We start from the raw sequence: 24,697 nt of genomic DNA, 5'->3' as shown, positions 1-24,697 counted from the left end.
CCCCCCAATTAATTCCCCTTTTTGGCATCATAAAAAGATTGGTCACAAGTAATAAGCAAAAAGAAGTCTAGCATGGTTAACTCATGCCTAATATGTGAACACAAACATGGCTAAGAACAGAGCATAAGAGCAAAACATGAATAATAAAAGGACAGGATACTCATTAATTGTAAATGAAAGAGAGCAGAATTAGCAGTACCATTTGTTACACAACCATTCACAAAATAAAATAACTTAAAAAGTATCAGCCACCAAAAGTAACAAAACAAAAGGACCAAAATAGAGGACGGAATGGACTCATCATCCTTCATCCTGAAGAGTTCATACACAGTGGTGAGCATGTCGATTTTTGACTGCTTGACTTGAGTTGTTCCTTCGTGTGCCGTTTGGAGAGCTTCCCAGATCTCTCTGGCAGATTGGCAGGCAGAGATCCTATTGTATTCGTCTGCTCCAATACCATAGACGAGGATCTTTTTTGCTTTGAAATTCTTCTCTATAGCTTTGTGGTCAGCATCGTCGTACTCCTTCCTTGTCTTGGGAACTGTCACTGCTAATTCGCCAATGGTCTTCATAGGAACGAAGGGTCCATCTCAGATAACATCCCAGATCTTTGAATCTTCAACCATGATAAAATCATGCGTTATCGTCTTCCACCATCCGTAGTGTTGACCATTGAATCTTGATGGTCTGTAGGTAGATTGACCTTCTTCAAAGATTGGTGGAGCAGCCATGAGGATGCTTTCTAGGTGTTATCCTGATAGAAAGAACCTGCTTCGATACCAATTGATAGAAATTAAGGGTCCACCAAACTATATAGAGAATCTGGTTCTCTATTAGTTCCCACATAACACACACACAACAAGAGTAAATAACACAGTGGAGTTTTACATGAAAAACTCCCAGCTCAAGGAATTAAAAATCACGACCTACCCTCGTAATATTTCAACTTCACTACTAAGAAAATTTTAGATTACAACCTATTGTAACCTAGGAATTAAACTCTTAATCCCCCACTCACTTGTAATAACTCTATTACAAACTCTTTTGTAATAACTTTATTACAAAGTTTACAACTCGACTAACTCTAGCCAAGACACAAACACACGATTTATGGTATTACAAAAGGTTTCCTACACAATGTTTCTAGATAAGCTACGTAGGAATTACAAGTAAATCACTTTAACAAAGGTGCAACACAACTAAGGACATATAATAACTCAATGCAGGAAATTGGTCCATCGTTATGTTGTTCTTTGTTCTTGATGTCCTGAACGTCACTTGCAAGATGGCAAAACACTTGAGAGGAAGCTTGATTAACTCTTGAATGTGCAAGTGTGTGTTTTTCCTTTGCTTCGTGTTAATATTACCCAAGTGATGTCACTTGGATGATACAAGCAAATACTTGGTACAAGGCATTCCCCATAATGTGACTGTTGCATTGTTGCGTGTGTGCAGAGGAATAATTGCAGCGACTTTACAGCTGTGGGAGTTGACTGGTACAATGAGCAAGGGAACTGATGTACATCTGTTCCCTCTGCCGTTTCTTCGACTCTGATTGTTGGAACTTGTGCCCGACTTGAGATTTGTTATTCTTGAGCACTTTGAGTATGTGTAATAGGTTCCCCGTCTGGTTCTTATCATTAAGTTTGTCAGATCATCAAAACATAACGGGCCACATAACCTATTAATTTTCCCCTTTTTGATAATGACAAACTTATAATTTAAGTTCCACCTGAGAACCAAAGTACCATACAATATTCCTGTATTCCCCCCTCAATTAATTCCCCCGTTTGGCATCATAAAAAGATTGGTCACAAGTAAAAAGCAAAAAGAAGTCTAGCATGGTTAACTCATGCCTCATGTGTGCACACGAACATGGCTAAGAACAGAGCATAAGAGTAAAGCATGCACGATAAAAGGACGGGATTAGAGTTGTCAAAACGGGCTAGCCCAGCCCAAGCCTCTTGGGCTTTTAAATTTAGTGGGCTAGGGCGGGCCGGCCCTCCATCTATATGGGCCTTAAAATGGCCATCCCATCCCATCCCTAAGAGGGCCGCAGGCTAGGGCGGTCCGGCCCTTCAATCTTTTAGAAAAAAAATATTTTTTCAAATCTTTAGATATTTTTTCATGACATAATCCCTTAATCATATGAACGACTTCTGTCTATTTAGAGTGTACAAGAATCTTGATATTTGACAAGGAATCTACTAATTGAAATGCAAATTCTTTATATCTCTAACTCTTACTTTTCTTTCACTTTTCTTAGGTTGAGGGATTGCTTCAATAAGGACCCTTTTAACCATAGATTTTGCCAAAATAATTTTGGGTTTTATTTGGCAAACACATGTTTGGTCATAGATTGTGCCTACATTTTGGCAAAATTGAGCCAAAATATTTCCAAACACTAATAATATACATGTTTTTCCAAAATAAATTTGGGAAATATGTTTTGAAAACTAATGTCCAAACACATTTTCATCTTCAAACCAAACTTCACCCAAATCAGATTTTTTTAAAATTAATTTGGGAATCTATGGCCAAATGCTAGCTAAGTTTATATGTTAAGGTTTTTTAATTTAGGTTTAACATTATTGGTTGATTTCATCATTATAGTCCATAAATTTTCAAAATTCATGAAATTTGCTAGTGTTGTCAATTTTCTTTGGGTATTAAAACTCGCCCATTTTCTGTACTGGAGAGCAATTTAATAATTAATCATATATTAAAGTAACCAAACTGATTATTGGTCACTTAAAGTAATATTTTCTTTTGAAAAAAATTAATATTGGTCACTTAAAACTTTCCTAGTTCGTTGTTAATTAAGCAAAAGAAAAACTAATCTTGTCATACTACATGCATGTCAAAAATATAAATTCTAGTTGATATGGAAGGGTAAATGAGCAATCTAATGTTGGAAAATAGGGATTATAATTAATTTTTTTTAGTTTTTACTTTTTTTAAATATTTAAATATGAATTTAATTAATTTTTGGCCCACGGGCCGGCCCAGGCCCAGCCTCGATCGAGCCTCAAGGGCCAGCGGACTGACTTGGGCCGGGCTTATAAGACTCAGTCTAAAATGGCTAAAAAAATCCCAACCCAGCCCTACCCAAGTAGCGGGCTGAGTTGGGCCGGCCTCACGGGGCTAAGCCCATTTTGATGGCTCTAGACGGGATACTCATTAATTGTAAATGAAAGAGAGTAGAATTAGCAGTACCATTTGTTACACAACCATTCACAAAATAAAATAACTTAAAAAGTACCAACCACCAAAAATAACAAAACAAAAGGACCAAAATAGAGGACGGAATGGACTCATCATCCTTCATCTTGAAGAGTTCATACACAGTGGTGAGCATGTCGATCTTTGACTGCTTGACTTGAGTTGTTCCTTCGTGTGCCGTTTGGAGAGCTTCCCAAATCACTTTGGCAGATTGGCAGGCAGAGACCCTGTTGTATTTGTATGCCCCAATACCACAGACGAGGATCTTTTTTGCTTTGAAATTCTTCTCTATAGCTTTGTGCTCAACACCTTTGTACTCGTTCCTTGTCTTGGGAACTGTCACTGCTAGTTCGCCAATGGTCTTCATAGGAACGAAGGGTCCATCGCAGATAACATCCCAAAGCTCTGAATCTTCAACCATGATAAAATCATGCATCATTGTCTTCCACCATTCGTAGTATTGACCATTGAATCTTGGTGGTTTGTAGGTAGATTGACCTTCTTCAATGATTGGTGGAGCAGCCATGAGAATGCTTTCTAGGTGTTAGCCTGATAGAAAGAACATGTTCTGATTCCAATTGATAGAAATTAAGGGTCCAAAACTATATAGAGAACATCGTTCTCTATTAGTTCCTACAAAACACACACACAACAGTAAGTAAATAACACAGTGGAGTTTTACGTGAAAAACTCCCAGCTTACAGGATTAAACACCACGATCTACCCTCGTAGGATTCAACTTTACTACTGAGCAAACTTCAGACTACAACCTATTGTAACCTAGAAAGTAAACTTTTAATCCCTCACTCACTTATAATAACTCTATTACAAAGTTTACAACTTGACTAACTCTAGCCAAGACAGAAACACACAGTTTATGGTTTTACAAAAGGTTTTCTACATAATGCTTCTCGATAAGCTAAGTAGGAATTACAAGTGAATTACTTTAACAAAGGTGCAACACAACTAAGGACATATAATAACTCAATGCAGGAAACTGGTCCTTCGTTATGTTGTTCTCTGTTGTTGAAGCCCTGAAAGTCACTTGAAAGATGGCAAAACACTTTAGAGGAAACTTGATTAACTCTTGAATGCGCAAGTCTGTGTTTTCCTTTCATTCATGTTAATATTACCCAAGTGATGTCATTTAGATGATGCAAGCAAAAAGGCATTCCCCATAAAATGACTGCTACACTGTTTGAAATCTTGCATGTGTGCAGAGGAACTGTTGATGCGACTTCACAGCTATGGGAGTTTACTAGCACAGTGAGCAAGGGAACTGATGTCCATATGTTCCATCTGTCGTTTCTTTGACCTGATTGTTGGAACTTGTGTCCGACTTGAGATTTGTTGTTCTTGAGCACTTTGAGTATGTGTAACAGGTTCCCCATCTAATTCTTATCATTTAGTTTGTCAGATCATCAAAACATAACAGGGCACATAACCTATCAATTTCCCCCTTTTTGATAATGACAAACTTGTAATTTAAGTTCCCCCTAAGAACCAAAGTACCATGCAATATTCCTGTGTTCCCCCCTCAATTAATTCCCCCTTTTGTCATCATAAAAAGATTGGTCACAAGTAATAAGCAAAAATAAGTCTAGCATGGTTAACTCATGCCTCATGTGTACACACAAACATGGCTAAGAACAGAGCATAAGAGTAAAGCATGCATAGTAAAAGGACGGGATATAATTGTAAATGAAAGAGAGCAGAATTAGCAGTACCATTTGTTACACAACCATTCACAAAAATAAATAACATAAAAAGTACCAGCTACAAAAATAACAAAACTAAAGGACCAAAATAAAGGACGAAATAGACTCATCATCCTTCATCTTGAAGAGTTCATACACAATGGTGAGCATGTCGATCTTTGACTGCTTGACTTGAGTTGTTCCTTCGTGTGCCGTTTGGAGAGCTTCCCATATCTCTTTGGCAGATTGGCGGGCAGAGATCCTATTGTATTCGTCTGCTCCAATACCACAGACGAAGATCTTTTTTGCTTTGAAATTCTTCTCTATAGCTTTGCGGTCAACATCGTTGTACTCCTTCCTTGTCTTGGGAATTGTCACTGCTAGTTCACCAATGGTCTTCATAGGAACGAACGTTCCATCGCAGATAACATCCCAGAGCTCTGAATCTTCAACCATGACAAAATCATACATCACCGTCTTCCACCATCCGTAGTATTGACCATTGAATTATGGTGGTCTGTAGGTAGATTGACCTTCTTCGAAGATTGGTGGAGCGGCCATGAGGATGCTTTCTAGGTGTTAGCCTGATAGAAAGAACCTTCTCTGATACCAATTGATAGAAATTAAGGGTCCACCAAACTATATAGAGAACCTGATTCTCTATTTGTTCCCACAGAACACACACACAACAATAAGTAAATAACACAATGGAGTTTTACATGAAAAACTCCCAGCTCAAGGAATTAAAAATCACGACCTACCCTTGTAGTATTTCAACTTCACTACTAAGGAAACTTCAGATTACAACTTATTGTAACCTAGGAATTAAACTCTTAATCCGTCACTCACTTGTAATAACTCAATTACAAGCTCTTTTGTAATAACTTTATTATAAAGCTTACAACTCGACTAACTCCAGCCAAGACACAAACATACGATTTATGGTATTACAAAAGGTTTCATACACAATGTTTCTAGATAAGCTACGTAGGAATTACAAGTAATCACTTTAACAAAGGTGCAACACAACTAAGGACATATAATAACTCAATGGAGGAAACTGGCCATTCGTTATGTTGTTCTTTGTTCTTGATATCCTGAACGTCACTTGCAAGATGGCAAAACACTTGAGAGGAAGCTTGATTAACTCTTGAATGTGCAAGTGTGTGTTTTTCCCGTGCTTCATGTTAATATTACCCAAATAATATCACTTGGATGATGCAAGCAAATACTTGGTACAAGGCATTCCCCATAATGTGATTGTTGCACTGTTGCGTGTGTGCAGAGGAATAGTTGCAGCGACTATACAGCTGTGGGAGTTGATTGGTACAATCAGCATGGCAACTGATGTCCATATGTTCTCTCTGTCGTTTCTTTGACCCTGATTGTTGGAACTTATGTCCAACTTGAGATTTGTTGTTCTTAATCACTTTGAGGATGCGTAACAGGTTCCCCATTTGGTTCTTATCCCTAAGTTTGTTAGATCATCAAAACATAACAGGGCACATAACCTATCAAAAGGCAGGATAGTTCTTTAATGACAATTCGATCCCTGCGTAGTTCAGAACTTACACTCCTAAAGATGTAGAATATAGAAAATGTCTATAGTTCAAAGTTGGACGTGAAGTTTAAATTTTAAAGCAAATTCGAAAGATGTGAATGATTTTCACCCAATTTTATTCGTCCAATAATATTTGAAATATTTTTTAAAAGAAAATGAATATCAAATACAAAAAAAAAAAAAGTATGAAGTATGATTTCCTTAAAATTTATCATTATACTACAAGTTTACGAAAATTTTCTAATTCTCTTATTTAGTTGTTTCTAAAGTTCGTCAAATATACTTTTTGCGCAAATGTTTTCTTAAAAATAAATTGCAAACATCTCTTTCCAGAAGTTGTCTAAACGGCAATAACATTTCTATTTAAATAAAATACAAATATAATTTGTGGAATTTTTTTTAAAAAAAAATATTATAGAAAAGGACTTAACCGTGTGCTGATGACTCTAAGCGCGTGGACTATTCAAGCCCTTCGTCAAATTTGAAGATCTCACACGCTGACCAAAAATTATTAGTAATAAATAATAGTATCATGTTTCAATGGGCTATTTTTTTATTTTATTTATTTATCTTGGAAAAGGATCAATTTTTTTTTATATATTATTCAAAATTGAGCAATTTTGCCTTTTGTAGGATTTTTGATTTAAAATAACTTTGTTGTATTTTTCATCGAACACCACCAATTTATGTTAACATCTAGTTCTTGAGTTGTAGGTCTGGAGCTAGAATTACAATTTACAAGCACGGCCCTTGCAAGATAATAAATGTTCGAAACTAAAGAAAAGAATTCTTACTGTATATAAGTAGGAAATGCTTAAGAGGGTGTATAAAAGGCTGTATTAATGCATGTATGAGTTATTTTAGCTCTTTTTCCCTTTTATTGTCGAGGAATTAGTCTTTGCTTGAGGTTAGGGTGGTCGTACAAATCGGAAAAATTGAACCAACTCGATCAAATTTGGTTTGGTTTTGGTTTTAATAAAAAAATAATCGAAAAAAGCCGAACCAAACTGACTATAGAAATAGCTATTTAAATTTATTATTACACCTATATATATATATGTATATTTTTATATAAATTTTATAATATTTTATGGTACATATTAGTCGTTTGTATTTTTAGTCTAGTTCTTTGCTATTTTAATAGTCTAATTCTTTGCTTTTACATTCTAGTTTAATCGGTAGTTTTCTTTTGCTAAGTACAAGAATTTATTTCATTTTAAAAATAATCGATTTTTAATTGAGTACTTAAATTATTCATCACTATTTGATTCAATTATCATCAATATATCTTTGATAAATATATCTTGGTAAATGATAAATTTCTCAAAGAGCAATTGGTTTGATAGTGTTATGATGTTCGGCCAAAATGCTATACTTTTAGTACATTACTCGACCTATATTTTGTTGGTTTGTGATTAATCGTGCGATATTTGAGCTAAATTGTGTTGTTAAGAGCATCAGAAGAAATAGTCGATTGAAAGTTGCACAAAAAGAGGACAAAAAATGCAAGAAAAGAGCACAAAAGCATCGAGTACCCAAACCGTGCTACAGACCAAATAAAACCAACTCTATAGCCTGCCTTACCGTGCTACAGACCAAGCTTCGCGAGGTCTATAGCTAGGTTGACCGCGCTATAAGCCTGGCCTCACGAGGTCTATAGCCCGGTAATTTTAAGTCACAGGCTAAAAGACTCTGACCCGGATTTGACTCAAGGACTTCAACCCTAGCCTATAAATACTCCCTAAATATGTCTGAACTAAAGGAAAGATGTTTTTTAGATCATATTCGACCAAAAGGGAGATGTTTTGGGAGAGGGGATTCGGCCTAAGGAGGCAAGAACATGCTAGGAGCAAGGCAGAGAATTCTTCTACGAGTTTTTCATTTCCTTCTTCCTATTTTCATTATTGGTTATGAATTCTAGTGTTGTAGTTTTGCATACTATCATGAATAGCTAATTTGTTATTTTGGGTTTTGATGGAACCCTTTGTAGGATAAAGTCTTCTGATGTTTTTATATAACTAAGCCGTTGGATTTCTCTACTTGTTCAACTACGTGTTTATTGTTGTTGATTGAATGACCATCAATCGACTATGACTATTTAGTATGTATTGCTTGGAAAAGGATACATATTTAGGTAGTTGCTGAACAACATCACTCCTAACTTATGTGAGGAATCAACACGGAGGGTTTAAAGGTGTGATTATGAATAACGAAACCTTGATGCGATCTTAGCGAGCAGGGAATTAGTGCCAACTATGTAGTTCGGAAGAATATGTCTAGTAAATTGTGTTAGTTGCTCGGAAGTAAATTACGACACCCAAAGTACTCACGATCGGTAGAGAATACTTGGGCGAAATTATAAAAAACGTAGCGGAAAGGATTCCGACAATTGGGGAAATCACAACTCTAGACCTCCTTAGACTTGTCTCCAATTTCATCCTTGTCAGTTAATAATTTTACTGCTTTATAATATTTGTTAGTTAATTAGTAGAAATAAAAATCAAATCTTTATAACTAAGAAATTAATTGAACTTGTGTTTTTTTGCGATATAACTGTAGCTAAGCCTCAACTCTATATGGGATTCGGCTTCGGACTTCTAGACTGGATTATATTTGCAACGACCGATTCTCTTTTTTAGGACTAGAGTTGGGCGTGATCATGTTACATTGAAAATATAGTCGCCGGCATATGTGTTTGGTAGTGTATGCCTTATATTTAAGAAAAACCTAATAAGAAAACCAAAAAAACAGAAAAATCGACAAAAACCGACAAAATCGAATCGATAAAAATACGACTTAATTTTGGTTTGGTTTGGTTCCAATATTTGAAGAATCAACTTATTTGATTTAATTTCTTTTTAGGGAAAAAACCTATCCAAACCGAACCATTTCAGGTGGTGGATCCCTTTAGGTGGTTGTCCTTATGCCACATATATTGACAGATATTATTAATTCTGGCTGCAGCTCAAGTGCTTATTTCTCTAATTTGAGATGTGTTGTCAATTACTAACATTAATGAGTCCGTTTTTGAAGCAACAACATTGAGTGTACCTTCCCCAGTGGTGCAAACGTAGGTAGGTTTCTAAAGTTATTTTGTTTTTTGGTATTCGCATTGAGTTTGACTAAATTCGAAATAGTACCAAAATATTTCATAAGGTAAAGTGTTTCTGCTTCTTAACAAGAACAGTGTCATATTTAAGACTCAAACTCGAAATCTTTAATTAAGAATGAAATCACCGCGACCCTTAATGGTGAGGATTCTAAAGTAAAGACCTCGGGCTTTATTTACGTTGTTGTTTCTCAATACTCGAGTCTGAACCTCTTTTCTTTCTAACTATTTAGCTGGATATATTTGATTGAATCTTATAGTTTCACATACCAACACTTTTCATGTTTTAATTTACATTAACCTTTTCTCAGTGTGAAATGACCTAAATATTTGTTATTATAATATTTATTCTAATGTTTAAATTTAAATTTTGATTTGATGCTTTTTATCAAAGTAACAATTACTAATTTAATATTTCTGTTATAATTGGCTGGCATTGGAGGGCCAACAGAGAGGTAGATGCAAGTCGAAAAAGTATTTGGAGAAGTGATTAGACAAGACATGGTGTTGCACCAGCTTATTAAGGACATGACTATGGATAGGAAAGTAGGGGTGGGCATCGGTCGGTACGGTTCGGTTATGAATATTATCGGTTTAGCATATCGGTTATCGGTTTACAAATTTGATAAACCGATAACCGAACTGATAAGATATCGGTTATCGATTATCAGTTAATCGGTTATCGGTTTACCCGATAACATAACTCTATCTAGAGTTAAGCAAAAAAGAGAAGACAATTCACTGGAGTTAAGCAAAAAGAGAAGAATTCACATATAGTATACTACCCATTTCTGCGTTCTCTCGTGTGGCCACAACTGGAATAGTACTAATTCTTCAACAACAGTTGTCCAAATACATTAATAAAAATACAAAGTAGTAGCAATTTCACCTTAAAATTAACAAGTCCAAACATATAGTACTAACAGTCCAATTCAAGTTAACAAGACAACTACTACTCAATACTTATAGGCTTCACCAAATAAACTGGATGTTGTTTGTCAAATGCCTAACATTGAAAAAGAAACCATAGAGCAAAACCTTGATCTGTGCATGGGCAATACTAACACAGAAATAAAAAACACCTAGAAGGCAAAAAAATATTGTCCTGTTGTCAAAGCTCAGCGTACTGTACAGAAGAATAATGTTCAAAAATATACCCGAAACTGACGAAGATTGTCGATTGAGAATTGATAAGTGCGAAGAGAAACTGGTAGTAGGTATAGGCTGCACAACGTGAGCTCACAAAATTAATAAACGAAAATAAAAAAATAAAGAATCATTAATAATAAAAATACCAATATGAAGATGAATTTTGTTATAGAAATTAAAAGCCTAATGTATAAGACCAAAGACTTACGCTAGGAGTGACTAGTAAGGTCTACGAAGAATGAAGATAAGCAACTGAAGAGTTCGGCTGAGAAAGAATAGGAGAGAATGAACTGAAGCCTAGCATATGTATATACTTAAGGGTAAAGTCATAATTTTATTAATTCTTATTGGGTTATCGGTTAACCATTAACAAAATTGGCAAACCGAGGCCCGAACCGATAACCCAATAGTGAAAAAATTCTAAACTGTTACCGAACTGTTAACTCAATAACCCGATACCGATAAACCAATAAACAATTAACGGTTCGGGTTATCGGTTTTACCCGATATATGCCCAGCCCTATAGGAAGGTGTGGAGGTTGAGAATATAAAGGTAAAAAGGTTAGGTAGACGAATGTTGTCCTTGTTTGTAATAGTAACTTTGATACACAATTTAGTGTCTTTCATGTATTTTCGTATCCCTACACTTCTTTTACTACTTGTTGTCTGTTGTTTTAGTTTTCTAATTGTATTACCTAGTGCTAGTTTTGTATTTTCGCTTCGGTTGTCGGATCAATTTGCTTGTTATTTGCCCTTCCTTTTTTTCCTTCTTGAGCCGAAGGTTTACCGAAAACATCATTGTTTGCAACAAATTTATTTGTGATACAAAAATAAATTGCAACCACAATATAAATATGAAGAAACGCAATTTTATTCATAAAAAGACGCGGGTACAATTCTGTTTATCCCCTTGATTCTTCTCTCCTGATTATCTCCGTGATTCGAGGGCTAGAACAGCGTGTTTCTCGAACGTAGGATGGTACGGGCTTTCATGGATTTATTTGATATCCATGAAGTATGTTGTGGATCTTCTTGAAGAATTTGATTATCAAGAATTATCCGACCACTTTTTGATCTCTTTGTGAATATCCCGTGAGTTTATGGGATTTTCGAGATGATCTCCATTTTTGAGATGTTTTTTAAAGGATTATGAAACCCTTTTTATAGGAGTGACCTAGGGTTTTGGTAGAGTAGCCTCCAAGCAACACCGACAGACTCCTAGAGTTTCAAGAGGTCTTGTAGTATCTTGAATTTAGGATTTAGCTTGATCCATTAAAATTTCGATGTTTACAATCATTTCTGCCTTCTTAAAGGCAAAGGTAAGCTATGCGTACACTCTACACTCTACACTCTACCCTCTCACTTGTGAGACTACGCTCCATTTGTTACAAAAAAGAAAAAGAAAAAAAGGAGTATCTCATATGAAGATATAAAAAGGGCAATTTGGGAAATATAGGAGGTTACGAACTCAAGGATTCAAAGTCCAACCAAAGTAAAGTGGGGACTCCAGCTGTTGTCTTTTGGCATTTTTCTTCCTACCCAGCGCTTGACTGACTAATCATTCATCAAATCAAACCCCTCTTAAATTCTCTCCAAAACTCAAATTTAAATTGAATTTAGTGGTTGTAGTAGTTTGGAAAAAAAAAAAAAAAACTAAGTAAATAAAAACACCCTTCTTTTTGCATTTCTTGGTCTCTACAATTTTTCAGTGTCACTTTTCTACTAGTCATCACATCCTCATACTACTGCATTTTCTAGAAGGTTTTGCTTATATAATCCATTGAGATTTTCTTGGAATATCCTATTAACCCCAGATCAGATTTTTGCAAATTTAGCCATTTTAGATTCTTAGGCAGTTGTCAGCAATTAAAACTGACTTCTTAGTAAAGTAAAGAAAAGATTTTTACTGCATAAAAATCTGTTCTTTAGTAAGGTTTAAGTGATTTTGGATAAATGAAATGCATTTCTGTTGTTAAGGCCAGATTTTGATTGCATAAAAATCTGATCTTTAGTAGGTTTTAAGTCATTTCGGGTAAATGAAATGCAAATCTGTTGTTAAGACCAGATTTTGATTGCATAAAAATCTGATCTTTAGTGGGTTTTAAGTCATTTTGGGTAAATGAAATACAAATCTTTTGTTAAGACCAGATTTTGATTGCATAAAAATCTTATCTTTAGTGGGTTTTTATGGGTTCTTGTTTCAGTATTGAAGAAGATGAATCAGAACTGCACCAACATAACAAGCCAGGTTTCATTTTTTCCTCATTATTCTTATTTGGGGTTAGTTTTGTTATTTGTCCTGATACTTTGTAACAGAATGTAAATTTAAAAATTTTGAGTGACCAAACAGATATGTTTGATGGTCCATTGATTAACATCAATTCTTGTGCATTGACTTTATTTTTGTCATTCTGATCTGCTTTTTCTTGTGATGTTACTCTTGGAATTTTTGAAGTATAGTCAATTTACTATTATTAGTGTTAACAATGCTGCTAATCTCGAGTTAATTAAGGCTTTCTGATTGCCATATATGAAATTTGGCAGTCTGCTTAGACAGTAAGAACTATCGGCTAAGCAGAATCTCTTCAAGATCACTGCAAATGATGTGATGCATAGTCTATTACTTGATGTAAAGACAAGACTTTTACTGCTTTCGTAACATAAGATCTCCTAAATGCAAAGTATAAGAGTAAAAATTACTACTTTATCTTATGTTAAAGAGAATCAAATGTGAACTTGATAATTGAGGGATTTTGTTTTTTTTTCTTCTTTTTCTTTTACTTCCAGTTGGCCATGGTGTTGGTGCATATCCTACCAAGTCAAATCCTGTAATTCCCCAAAGTACTAATCGTGATGCTAAAGACACTGAAAAGGCAAGCAGCATTGTGGTAATACCCAAAAATCTCAAGGACCTGCGGCAGAATCCTGGGAGTAGTAACCTTGATATCTTCACATATGAAGAGATGAAGTTGTCTACCAAGCACTTTCGACCAGATAAGGTTCTTGGAGAGGGTGGATTCGGCATTGTCTACAAAGGAATTATTGACGAGCATGTCAGGCCAGGATACAAGACGACATATGTTGCCATTAAGGAGCTTGATCCAGAAGGTCTTCAGGGCGATAGAGAGTGGCTGGTACGAGTTCAACTTATTGACTATTAAACACTATAATGCTTATTTGCAGATTGCAGTCTCTATGGAATTGAAGCGTGGTATTCTCAATGTCATTGGATTAGTAAAAGGATTTTCGTAATATCTGCTGAACTTATAAAACCAGCAGATCAGTTCTGCATCAACTTTACAGAATTTTGGGTTACTGACATTACCAAAATGGGGGGTTGACATACATATTGGAAAATATTGTTGTTGTCTCTATTATTTACATTCTCTTGATATCTCTTTGTCTAGTTTGATGCGTTGTTGAAATAGTCATTCACCTCTCTTTTCCCGCACCTCTGATGGATCCTGCCTAAAATGCAAATAAGGGAAGGTAGCATAAGGTGTGTCTATGGAACACACAATTGCCTGATATATCTCCAGAAACTAGATTGAATCAGCAATTTTAGGAGAGGTTCCACACATTTTTATTTTGAAGCATAATAGTCAGTTGATTGTGGGCTGTGACCTTCTATTGTGCTGTGAGTTGTAACTTTCTTCTTTTCTTTGCTTCAGCTTTTTAGGTACAATTGTGTTGTCTAACCAAAGTAATTATGTAAACAAGTCTCTTGAATGACATAATCTTTACTAAGAATGAATATTTACAACTTGTTTGAACAATAAAAGTAATTTTCCATATCAAGCAATTTATCCAAGTTCAAAATTGCCCTCTCGTCTTTCTCTTTTCTCCAATATCCAATGTAAAGAGGTCAGTTCTCCAGCTTTCTGATTTAATATCATAAGAAGTTGTGTCGTTTTGGTTCATTTGTTTTGTTTTCTTCCATGGGTTTCGGGTGTTTCTTTTCTTCCTATAAATTTCTTTTCCGAAAGTTCTTTTTTTTTTATGAAGTTTTCTTTTCCGAAAGTTCTCTTTCTCTGTTTTCACTTGTCACTTATTCCTGTTTTAATTGCCGTTGTCTATTTGTCTAGCTACTCAACTCAAATGATGGTCGACTTTTTTCTGTTTCCTTTATGATATAAAGACCAAATATTTTGATGTCAATGGACTCTTAGATGCCATCTAATATATCTTACATCTCAATTGCATACAAATTAAAAGTGACATGCTTTTGAGAGTATGCAAGACACGGTATGTAAAGAAGGTCTTTGCTAAGTGTACACGTAAGTCTGCTGTTTGATAAGAAATTTGTCTTATGAACAACTCACGTTCTAAGTAGCTACAAAAGTTTTCATGAATGTGCAACAAGTTCGACGACACTGTTGTTCAATAGCATGTCAGTCGCTTATTTTTTACTCATTTATGTGCAGGCAGAGGTGAACTATTTGGGGCAGCTTCGACATCCAAATCTGGTGAAGCTGATTGGATACTGCTGCGAGGATTACCATAGACTATTAGTTTATGAATATATGGCATCTGGCAGCCTGGAAAAGCACCTTTTTCCAAGTGAGTACTCAGTACCCATGTCACTCCATGTTGAAGGCTAAAGAATTGTGTTTCTTGTTTCCCAATCCTTATTTAGTGGATCAGTATTTTCAGTTGTTTGTTCTCTATGGGAATTTGCTCTTCCTCTCTTCAACCATGTATTATGCTGTAGGAGTGTGTGCAACTTTAACGTGGTCAAGAAGAATGAGAATTGCTTTGGATGCTGCTAAAGGGCTCGCTTTTCTTCATGGAGCTGAAAGGCCTATAATATACAGGGACTTCAAGACGTCAAACATTTTGTTGGATGCGGTGAGTTGTCTTTTTCATGATGCACTTTTCTTTCGAGATCCCTTCTGGTTGGTTTTGTGTTTGTGGTCTTCTTCAGTATCATTCGTTAATAGAGGCCCTAGAAAATTGGTATTTGCTACTTGCTGAGAAGAAATATGGCTTTTGTTTAACTTTTGATGCAGGAATTCAATGCAAAGCTTTCCGACTTTGGACTTGCAAAAGATGGGCCCATGGGAGATCAAACACATGTATCAACTCGTGTAATGGGCACTTATGGCTATGCTGCACCGGAGTATGTCATGACCGGTAAGTCTTGTGGTTGCTTGTTGTACAAATCAGGCAAGCACAAATGAAAAGCTAATGAGATAGCTGTTTGTTTTATGCGGCCGCTTATTTGTTTCAGTAGGTAAGGCACCTTCTGTGCCTAGCAAAGAACGAGGGTCAGACATATTTTATGCTCAGTTCCTCTTCAACCTTTAAAATTGAGTGGTTTGACGTTTTGCCTATCTTTGTGAACACATATAGCGTCGATAGCTGGTCCATCTGCGTTCCATAGCTGTTTACAGGCACTGCATTTGTAGATCCAAGTAATGAAATTCTTCATGTAACTCACACCATCTTCCCTATCTTCTTTGTGCACCCAAAGACCAAAATGTTATAAGCCTTATGGCTTACACCTTTGTGTAATCGTCCTCACTTTTTTGCTTATGGCTTGTGATTATTCTGTTTATGTTGTTGAACTAAGATGCGCAATTGCATTATTCAGGACATTTAACAGCCAGAAGTGATGTTTATGGTTTTGGCGTTGTTTTGCTTGAAATGCTCATTGGAAGGAGAGCAATGGACAAAAGTAAACCTAGCCGGGAACATAACCTTGTAGAATTTGCTCGACCTCTCTTGAATCATAGCAAGAAGCTTTTCAGGATAATGGACCCCAGACTGGAAGGTCAATACTCCTCTAAAACTGCATTAAAAGTTGCCAATCTAACCTATCAATGCCTAAGCCAAAACCCGAAAGGAAGGCCTGTCATGAGTCAAGTCGTTGAAATACTTGAAGCGCTTCAACCACAAGATAAAGGTGAAGAAGCAATTCTTACGAGTGGAAGTGGCGGTGTCACCTTGTATGAAGCTAAAACAAACCCACTCAAATGTGAAAGTGAAAGAGAAGCTGATGCAGCACAGAGGAGTAAACAAACAAATGGAAGAAGCAAGAGCGAGATACCAAAGGAGTGTGACCTTTATAGCCCTTCTCCTGATCTTGTGCTCGACGTGGGATCAGTTTCTTCAAGAAGTTGAAGCTACCAAGCAAAGCTGAGATGAATCTTGTGTTGTACCAAATGCATCTTTATTACTCCGCATTACATATCTTTTCTCTTAGCATTCCTTCATTGGAGGAATTATCTATACTTGGAAGACACTTTGTATGTCATTCCGCGTCTATTTTATTATGTTGTATTGAGGAAATTGCCTTAGCTATGAGACATTTGGTGATATTAGGGAAATAATAAGGTCCCTCCGAAGGAGGGGTCTGGCATCAAGCATCATTTAGACCAAATATATTGCTAAGACCTTAAGTTTTTGGAATTCTTTCTTTTGAATGGAGTCTCTTTAAGGAAACCAAGAAAGTTGTCTGAGGGATTTGTTTCTGGTGTTAATGAGTAAAGCAAGACATGACATGGTCGTAACTAGAGGTGGCAAAATGGTTAAAAGAAAACAGTTAATCATCCAATTTATCCACTAAAAAATGGGTTGGATAATGAACTTTTTAAAAACGGGTCAAATATAGATAAGAATCATATTATCCATTAGAAAATGGATAACCAATGGATAACTAATGAGTCTAACTTTTACATTTATAAAGCCTCAAATTAGGGGTTACTCAAGTTAGGGAGACTAATAGCCCATTTGGCCAAGCCGCAAAAATCAGCTTATTTTGAGAAGTGCTTTTTTTTTAAAAGTGCTTTTCTCAAAAGTACTTTTGGTGAGAAGCAGTTTGTGTTTGGCTAATTAGTTTAAAAAGCACTTCTGAGCAGCAATTAGTGTTTGGCCAAGCTTTAAAAAACTGCTTCTAAGTGCATTTTTCTCAAAAGTGCTTCTCAAAAAAGTGCTTTTTGAGATAAGCATCTTTTTTCTGCTTCTCCAAAACTGCTTCTGCTTCTCCTCAAAAACACTTTTTTTCCTTACAAAAGCTTGGCCAAACACCTCAATTTTTGGCCAAAAATGCTTTTGGTAAAAAAAAAAAAGCACTTTTGGCCAAAAAAAAGTTTGGCCAAACAAGCTATAAGGCGTCATTTGTTTGCACTTAATGAGATTCTGAATCTGGATTAATCAGATCCTAGCCCATTAAGTGTATTTGTTTTTTTATTTTTAAAAAGTGTGGATAGGTCTGCTTGGATCTGATTCGGTCAGACCTTTAATTGAGTCTTAATTCCGTCCAGAGGTTAAAAATACCGAAGATACACGCCTGGTGCTCCTTTTCTCTCTCTTGACATCAGGCTATTTCTTCTAAACCCTAAAAAAACAAATTTCATCCTTCACACGTCTCTCTCTTCATTCAAGGATCAAGCAGCCGCCGAATCTTTTTCTGGGTAAGATTTTGAAAATTATACTTGGAATTCTCCATCTTGTTTCCACTTTTCTAATGGTAAATTTCAGTTTCGAGTGTAGGGTTTAAAAAACCCCCTTTTAAAATAGATTGAGAAGGGGCTAAACTAGAAGGTTTTGCTTGCCTCTTATTTGTGTCTTGTTCTCACTTTTGGATATTCTATTTTGATTGAATCTCTGAATTTCTGTAATTTTTCTTGATTTTGTTGACATCCCAATACTCTAAATCGTAAATCTTAATTGGGACGTGTTCTAAATTCTTAGCAATGTTTTTTTCTCTTTTGCAGATTCACATTGTCCCTTTTGAACGTTCTTTTGTTTTCTTCAAGAATTGCATATTAGTGACTGAAATTCAATTTCTCTAAACCGTAATTGGTGTTTATGAAGCTCGTTGCTATGGCTAGAATTCGGATAATGAAGTTCTGTGTTGTTGAAATTAGAGCCGCTATAGTTTCATATTTGGCTAGAATTCGGATAATGTATACATAAGTAAGATTTATATTTCAGTGCTTTCTGAATATTTATGTGCTAATGCCCTTGAATTATTCGTCATATGTTACATGTTCTATAATTGAACCATGCTTTCTTTTGTTTATTCAAGAATAGCTTCTTTACTTCCTCAATTTTTTCCTATTTTGTGTTTAAGATCATACCATTTACTACATCTTTGCAATCTTCAAACAGATTATTTGCTTAGAAATATACAACTTATCTTCATGGGTGACTCAAAGGTTGAGGCTAGTAAAGCCTTCGCTTTAGGTCCCAAAAATTTTGAGGCCCCAAAAACTGTTGTAAAATACGTAATAATAATTTGACTTACACAATTTTGAACTTTGTAGAAAAAAGTATAAAATCTGTGTAAAAAAGGTTTTAAAAAAACAAATAATATTTACTTTTTAACATAAGAAATATTCTAGAACTTCGAATTAAACTACTCAAATCTTTGTATTAGCAAATAAAGTTTTTTACATCAAGATCCAAGGTAATGCATTGCAAACATATGACTAACATCTTACTAATTTGAATTAACACATGATAATATAAATAATAATAATATTACTAAATGAAGCTAAAAGTCATATATCTTGTATGAATACTATTATATAAATAAGTACAGAAGTAGAAAAGACAACATCCAAGTTTTTGCATATACTTGTATATGTTTATAAAATTTAGATTCTTATTAAAATTCGGCTTTAGGCCCCTAAATTCGTTAAGCCGCCCTTGCTTATTTAATGAAGCAAAATACATTTCTTTCACTCTTAGGGATCGTTTGGTAGGGTATATAAGAATAGCGTTGAATAAAGTGTATTAATAATATTGGGATTAATTATGCTGAGATTATTTCTTATCGTGTTTTTTGATTTGGTGTACTAAAAAATTTTGTGGTATTGTTAATGCCATGATTTGCTATGTATAAGAATAGTACTAAATATAGTGTATTATTAGTTATACAAGAATTAAAAAATACTACCAAACAAAAAATGACTAATTCTAAAACTAATATATATAAAAGAAAAAAGGAAAAAGGAAAAAGGACAGGGATAGGGAGGACAAAATTGTCACAATTTGCATTCTCCGCTAACGAGCCCTTATTACAAAAACTCAGCCGTCGGAACCCTTGCTATAGAGCAAAGATTTGGAGCGAAGAAGAGAAAAATGGTGGTAAGATTGCGGTTGTCGAGGTTTGGATGCAAAAACAAACCTTTTTATAGAGTAATGGCGGCGGATAGTAGATCTCCCCGAGATGGCAAACACTTGGAAGTCCTCGGTTACTACAATTCTCTTCCAGGTAAACCTCAAGAGTATGAGCTTAATTAGACAAGTTCAAGCAGCAGCCTACCTTATTCTTCAATAGGACTTTTTTGAGGCGCTGATGAATATCTTGTACAATTTTCATTTGTACAGGTCAAGATGGTGGCAAACGGATGGGTGTTAATTTTGACAGGGTGAAGTAAGTACATTTCCAGAAGTTGTTGTTTTTGTTATGATTCCCAACATGATGATTTCCATTTATAATTTAGAGATGTTTTAGTTTCATTTTATGGTCTCTTGTTAAAGTTCAGATAAGATGGATAAAATTAATGGGTATAGTAGATACTAGACAATCATATATTGATAAATATTCAGTTCATGTGTCGTGTTTTTACCTTTTGTTGTCTGACAAAGAACATTGTAAGACTACTTAAAGGTGATAATTCAGCTGCTTATGCAAAATGTGGAAGCTCGATATTGGTATAGCTTTTCTAGCTAGGTAAAGCTTGTTTGATCTACAGGATCATTGAAAAATTTAATGGCTACGATTGCGAATGGTTAAGACTAGTTTATAGCTGTAGGATCAAGAATAACATTGTAGTCACGCAAAACAGATTTTGCTAACTTGTTTTGATGAAGTAAGTGGTATTATAAATGGCATCAAGTAGATGCATGATAGCAAAAGTGAGAGTTTGTTAGCTCTGTTGCAATGAGGCCTATGCTAAGGATAAAAAGCTGACAAAGTCCAAAAGTTTGACATGAGAGTCTACAGGGACAAACTATCCCTAACTACATAAATTTGAAAGACAACTTGCCTAAGGGTGTGGTAAATAAATTTTGCTAACTTGTAACTTTAAATTTCTGTTCATCTGGTCAGTAATCCTTCAAAAAGAATATTGTCGCATATGAAATGGCTGAATACGCTGGCCAAAAAAGATTGCTGTAAGATGCATGAGGCAGAAATCAAATCCCTGGATCAGTAGCAAAACATGTACAAAAATTTCTCATGAGCCGCTAACAATGACGTGAGTGTATAAGAGGGGATGCCTGACTGAATGGAGCAATTTTAAGTGGTTGGGGAATTTCTAATGTGACTAATGCTGATATATACAAGGAAGCAATTTAAAGTATTTGGGTAATTTTTAGGGCGACTATTGAAGATATGTATGAGGGAGCAACCAAGCTGTTTGAATCGAGTTATCCGGGTAATTATATGAAGATGCAACTGGATCTAAGGAGGTTGTGGACCAATGTTAACTATGATGGCAAAGAGACTAGGAAAACGGTGCAATTAAGATTCACTTGACCAGTGTTTTGGAGAGTGCGAAGCGCAAAAAAACGACAAGGGCTCGCTTCGCTTCAAACGCGAAGCGCAAAGCGAAGCGCACACTTTATTAAAGTGAAGCGCAATTCTTAAAAAACATAATGTAAATTTATAAATAATCAAAAACTTCAATTTAAATACTTAAAAGTAGGTACTAGGTACCACCAAATCATCCACAAACCATCCACAAACCATAGGACAAGCAAAATCAAAGCTACTAAATTACTAGAATCAACATTTTAATATCCCTATTAAGATATAAGAAAAAACATAATCAATAAACTGAAAATACATATAATATATATAATAATTAATTATACAAACTGAATTATACATTTAAAAAATCACATAAACTGAAAATATAACATATATAATAATTAATTTTAATTACTGAAATATACACTAAAAAATCAAATAAACTGAAAAATATAAAATATATAAATTATAAATAATGAAAGAAAGAAGTAAAAAAGAGAAGACAAAACTCAGAAGAAGAAAGAAGAAGGACGAAAGAAGACAGAACTCCAGCCCAGCGAGTCAGTGACGAAAAAAATGAGAAGAAGAAAGAAAGAAAGAAAGAAGAAAAAAATTGAGAAGAAGAAAGGAGAAGAAAATTTACCCGGACTGGTCGACTGGAGCTGTGGACTGGTGCTGGTCTGCTGCGATGAAGAAGAGAAAAGAAAGCAGAAACTTTCTGTCCCAAAACCCTAATTTTTCGATGAAGAAGAGAGAAAATCGCAGCAATTGTGTTCTGTTATGTCGCGCAGCATTAGGGGTTTGTTTTGTATAAAATTAAAAACAGACCCAATCTTTTTTTTTTTTAAAAAAAATAGGCCCAGATGCGATTTTTCTTCAAAAGCGATCGCTTCGTCGCTTCGCTCGCCTCGTCGCTTTTTTCTCTGAAGCGTACGCTTCAGCTGTTCGCGTCGCCTTAGGCACAGAAAAGCGATAGTCTATCGCTTCGCGTCGCTTCGCGCTTTAAGCGACGAAGCGCGCGCTTTTTCAAACACTGCACTTGACTATGCGAGCATATTTAATCTTAGGGATCAGAAGCATTAGACTACTGTAAAATGGCCACTTTTTTTCCGGTGGGCGGTGGTTTATATACTTGGTTGTATATTTGTCGCATCTCCTTAGACGTTTCGCTAAGAAGTTATTTACTTATAAAAGAAACTTAAAATTGTGAGTACTTGGGTTATAATTTTCTTCTGAGATATTTTAATGTCTACCTTTTGTTGAGAGCGTAACAAGTGGATAGAACGATATGCTAACTCATCTGGGTATTCGTTAACAGTTTGCTGTGTTAGAAGTTCGTGAGATTTTTTGCTACCAACAGAGAGGATTTGTGTTATTTTAAGTTTTAGGAATGATGTTGTCCATTAACAAATAACGACGGGAAAATAAATGGTTTGCTGCACTGTATACTTTAACTGACAATAATCATGTAGAACTTGCCCTGCTGCTGATGGAGAGAAACATATGTGAGTGAAGTGTTTTGTATAATCAAAGATCCTCTCTTGTTTATTCTGTTACTGGGGACATGGACCATAAACATGATAGAATGGTTCATTTGTTGAGTGTGCTGGATGTAAGCAATAAGTTGATATGTGTTTGTACACTTTGTCTGGGGAATTAGGAGCGTGTGGCTGCGACTTTGAAAGGCTAATTATCAGCAACACATAAAGGCAGATTATGAAATGACGCTTGTTAGTTTATCTTTCTCTTTTTAAACCTTTTATTTTGGCTGAAGACTTCATTTTGGCTGGGTCGAGCAGTGAGTAAAGTTATAGCTGATATTTGTAAGACCTGTTTCTTCCAATTTTTAGAAATTACAGTAGCACTGTGCTGCTGTCTCATGAACTTTCTTAATTTTGCTACTCTTGCAAAGGTCCAAAAGGAAAATAGGGCTCAAAGGAAATGGTTATACTCTGACTTTGCTTTTAGTTGTTGCAAGACCTTGTTGATTCTTATACTCTCTGATCATCAGATAGCTATTAAGATGACACAATCATGTATTGTTTGCCTAATCTTTGCGGTTCTGCAGATATTGGTTATCCGTTGGTGCACAGCCGTCAGAACCGGTTGAGCGTCTTCTTTTCCGAGCAGGTGTATTACCTCCTCCACCTATGCTAGCTATGGGACAAAAAGGCGGTCCACGGGACACTCGTCCAGTTCATCCTATGACTGGACGTGTCATGGCACCGGAAAGTGTCAAAGTTGCTGATCGAAAAGTTAGTTCTGAAGTTGATGGAGATAACAAAGCTTAGGACCCGACTAGTTATATTTTATACATTCAACTCGAAGAGCTAATGTTTGTTCCAATAGTGATCTATTGATATGTGTGATAATTACAGGGCTAATATCTGTTTGTTGCTCTAGATTGCTGGGGTTGAAATTTGAAATCCAAGTACATATCATTGTTAAAGATGCTGTTGTGTCTGTAGAAACTATGTGATCATGTATCATTCTTTGCTTTCCCCTTTTGCTTTCTGATGGTAATAAATGGATGATGTAGAATAGCTAGTAAAAGTTGCAGGATAGTCTGATGATGAATTTCTTACATTGATAGTAGGAACTAGGAATAATATCCATCTTTCCAAAAGCATGGATGTTTTTGGAGTTGAATCATACATGATACTTTTTGTCCCCTGCTTGCGCTGAGTGTATTGATATGAGCTAAAACCATTATATTTCTTAGTCAGATACAGCTTTTGAGTCTGGCACTAGTATAATGGCAAGTATTAAATTGTTGCTTTGTCGGAGAATCTTGTAAAGATGCCTTTATGTTGCTGGATAAAGAAATAAGACTCATGTACAGATTTAATATGCTTAAATATGGTTGTTCAGAAGGGAGCAAACAGCAAATAGATGGTTGTCAACTCTTAACAAGGAGGGCCGGCGTGTTACCTATTGAGTTTCAAACCGTGTGCTATTGATCCTCGGGTTGGGTTGCGGGAGTGGGAGTGTAAGCGTTATTGATTATAGAACTTAAAGTTTATAGGCTGTGGCAGATGTTGATGAATACTACTCTGAACTGGTATCCAGAAATTAGTTAGAATAGAGCATAGTAGCAGATGTTGATGAAGTTCTAGAAGAAGTGATTGCTAGATATCACCATACTGGGGCTTCATGTCCAGTTGGTGATATGCTAGATAAATTTTGTAATAGTTAGATGAGTTGTAAATATCGTTACTTGGTAATAAAAATTCTGAATTACCAAAAAAAAAGAAAGATCATAGGCTGTAATGGACCACATTTTTGGCTTATGATAATGAGCATGTTTACTCCATTTTACCATAGGAATCTAATGGATGTGTAGGTTTTCTGCTCAAGTGTACAAGCATTCTTATTAGGGAAAGAAAAGTGTGCAATGAAAATATATCACGTCATTAGAATGGTACTTTAACCATTCCAATTTATATAATCAATTCAACTAAATATATATTTTC

General features: G+C 35.4%; 2 protein-coding genes across 4 annotated transcripts; both read left to right on the top strand.

The window, feature by feature from the left end:
- The first annotated feature begins 12,246 nt into the window (after window positions 1-12,246).
- On the top strand, window positions 12,247-17,182 carry LOC109240255 (serine/threonine-protein kinase At5g01020). 2 transcript variants are annotated; one of them, XM_019406887.1, is made up of 7 exons: window positions 12,247-12,820; window positions 12,904-12,986; window positions 13,526-13,872; window positions 15,163-15,298; window positions 15,450-15,586; window positions 15,748-15,871; window positions 16,332-16,994. In XM_019406887.1, the coding sequence occupies exons 2-7, from the start codon at window positions 12,926-12,928 to the stop codon at window positions 16,859-16,861; spliced, it is 1,335 nt and encodes a 444-aa protein (XP_019262432.1). In that variant the 5' UTR covers window positions 12,247-12,820; window positions 12,904-12,925; the 3' UTR covers window positions 16,862-16,994. The 2 variants fall into 2 exon arrangements, with proteins under 2 accessions (XP_019262432.1, XP_019262431.1); XM_019406886.1 differs by having other exon boundaries at window positions 12,248-12,986; window positions 16,332-17,182.
- Window positions 17,183-17,995: 813 nt separating this feature from the next.
- Window positions 17,996-23,771, top strand: LOC109240253 (30S ribosomal protein S16-2, chloroplastic/mitochondrial-like). 2 transcript variants are annotated; one of them, XM_019406885.1, is made up of 5 exons: window positions 17,996-18,153; window positions 18,457-18,658; window positions 19,779-19,961; window positions 20,078-20,123; window positions 23,293-23,771. In XM_019406885.1, exons 3-5 carry the CDS (start codon window positions 19,829-19,831, stop codon window positions 23,513-23,515), a joined length of 402 nt encoding a protein of 133 aa, XP_019262430.1. In that variant the 5' UTR covers window positions 17,996-18,153; window positions 18,457-18,658; window positions 19,779-19,828; the 3' UTR covers window positions 23,516-23,771. The 2 variants fall into 2 exon arrangements, with proteins under 2 accessions (XP_019262430.1, XP_019262429.1); XM_019406884.1 differs by lacking the exon at window positions 18,457-18,658.
- The last annotated feature ends 926 nt before the right edge of the window (window positions 23,772-24,697 follow it).

This window comes from Nicotiana attenuata, unplaced genomic scaffold (assembly GCF_001879085.1).
Source record: "Nicotiana attenuata strain UT unplaced genomic scaffold, NIATTr2, whole genome shotgun sequence".
NCBI classification, from domain to species: domain Eukaryota; kingdom Viridiplantae; phylum Streptophyta; class Magnoliopsida; order Solanales; family Solanaceae; genus Nicotiana; species Nicotiana attenuata.
The sequence above is the reverse complement of the archived record's forward strand: the minus strand, read 5'-3'. Positions and strand labels throughout refer to the sequence as shown.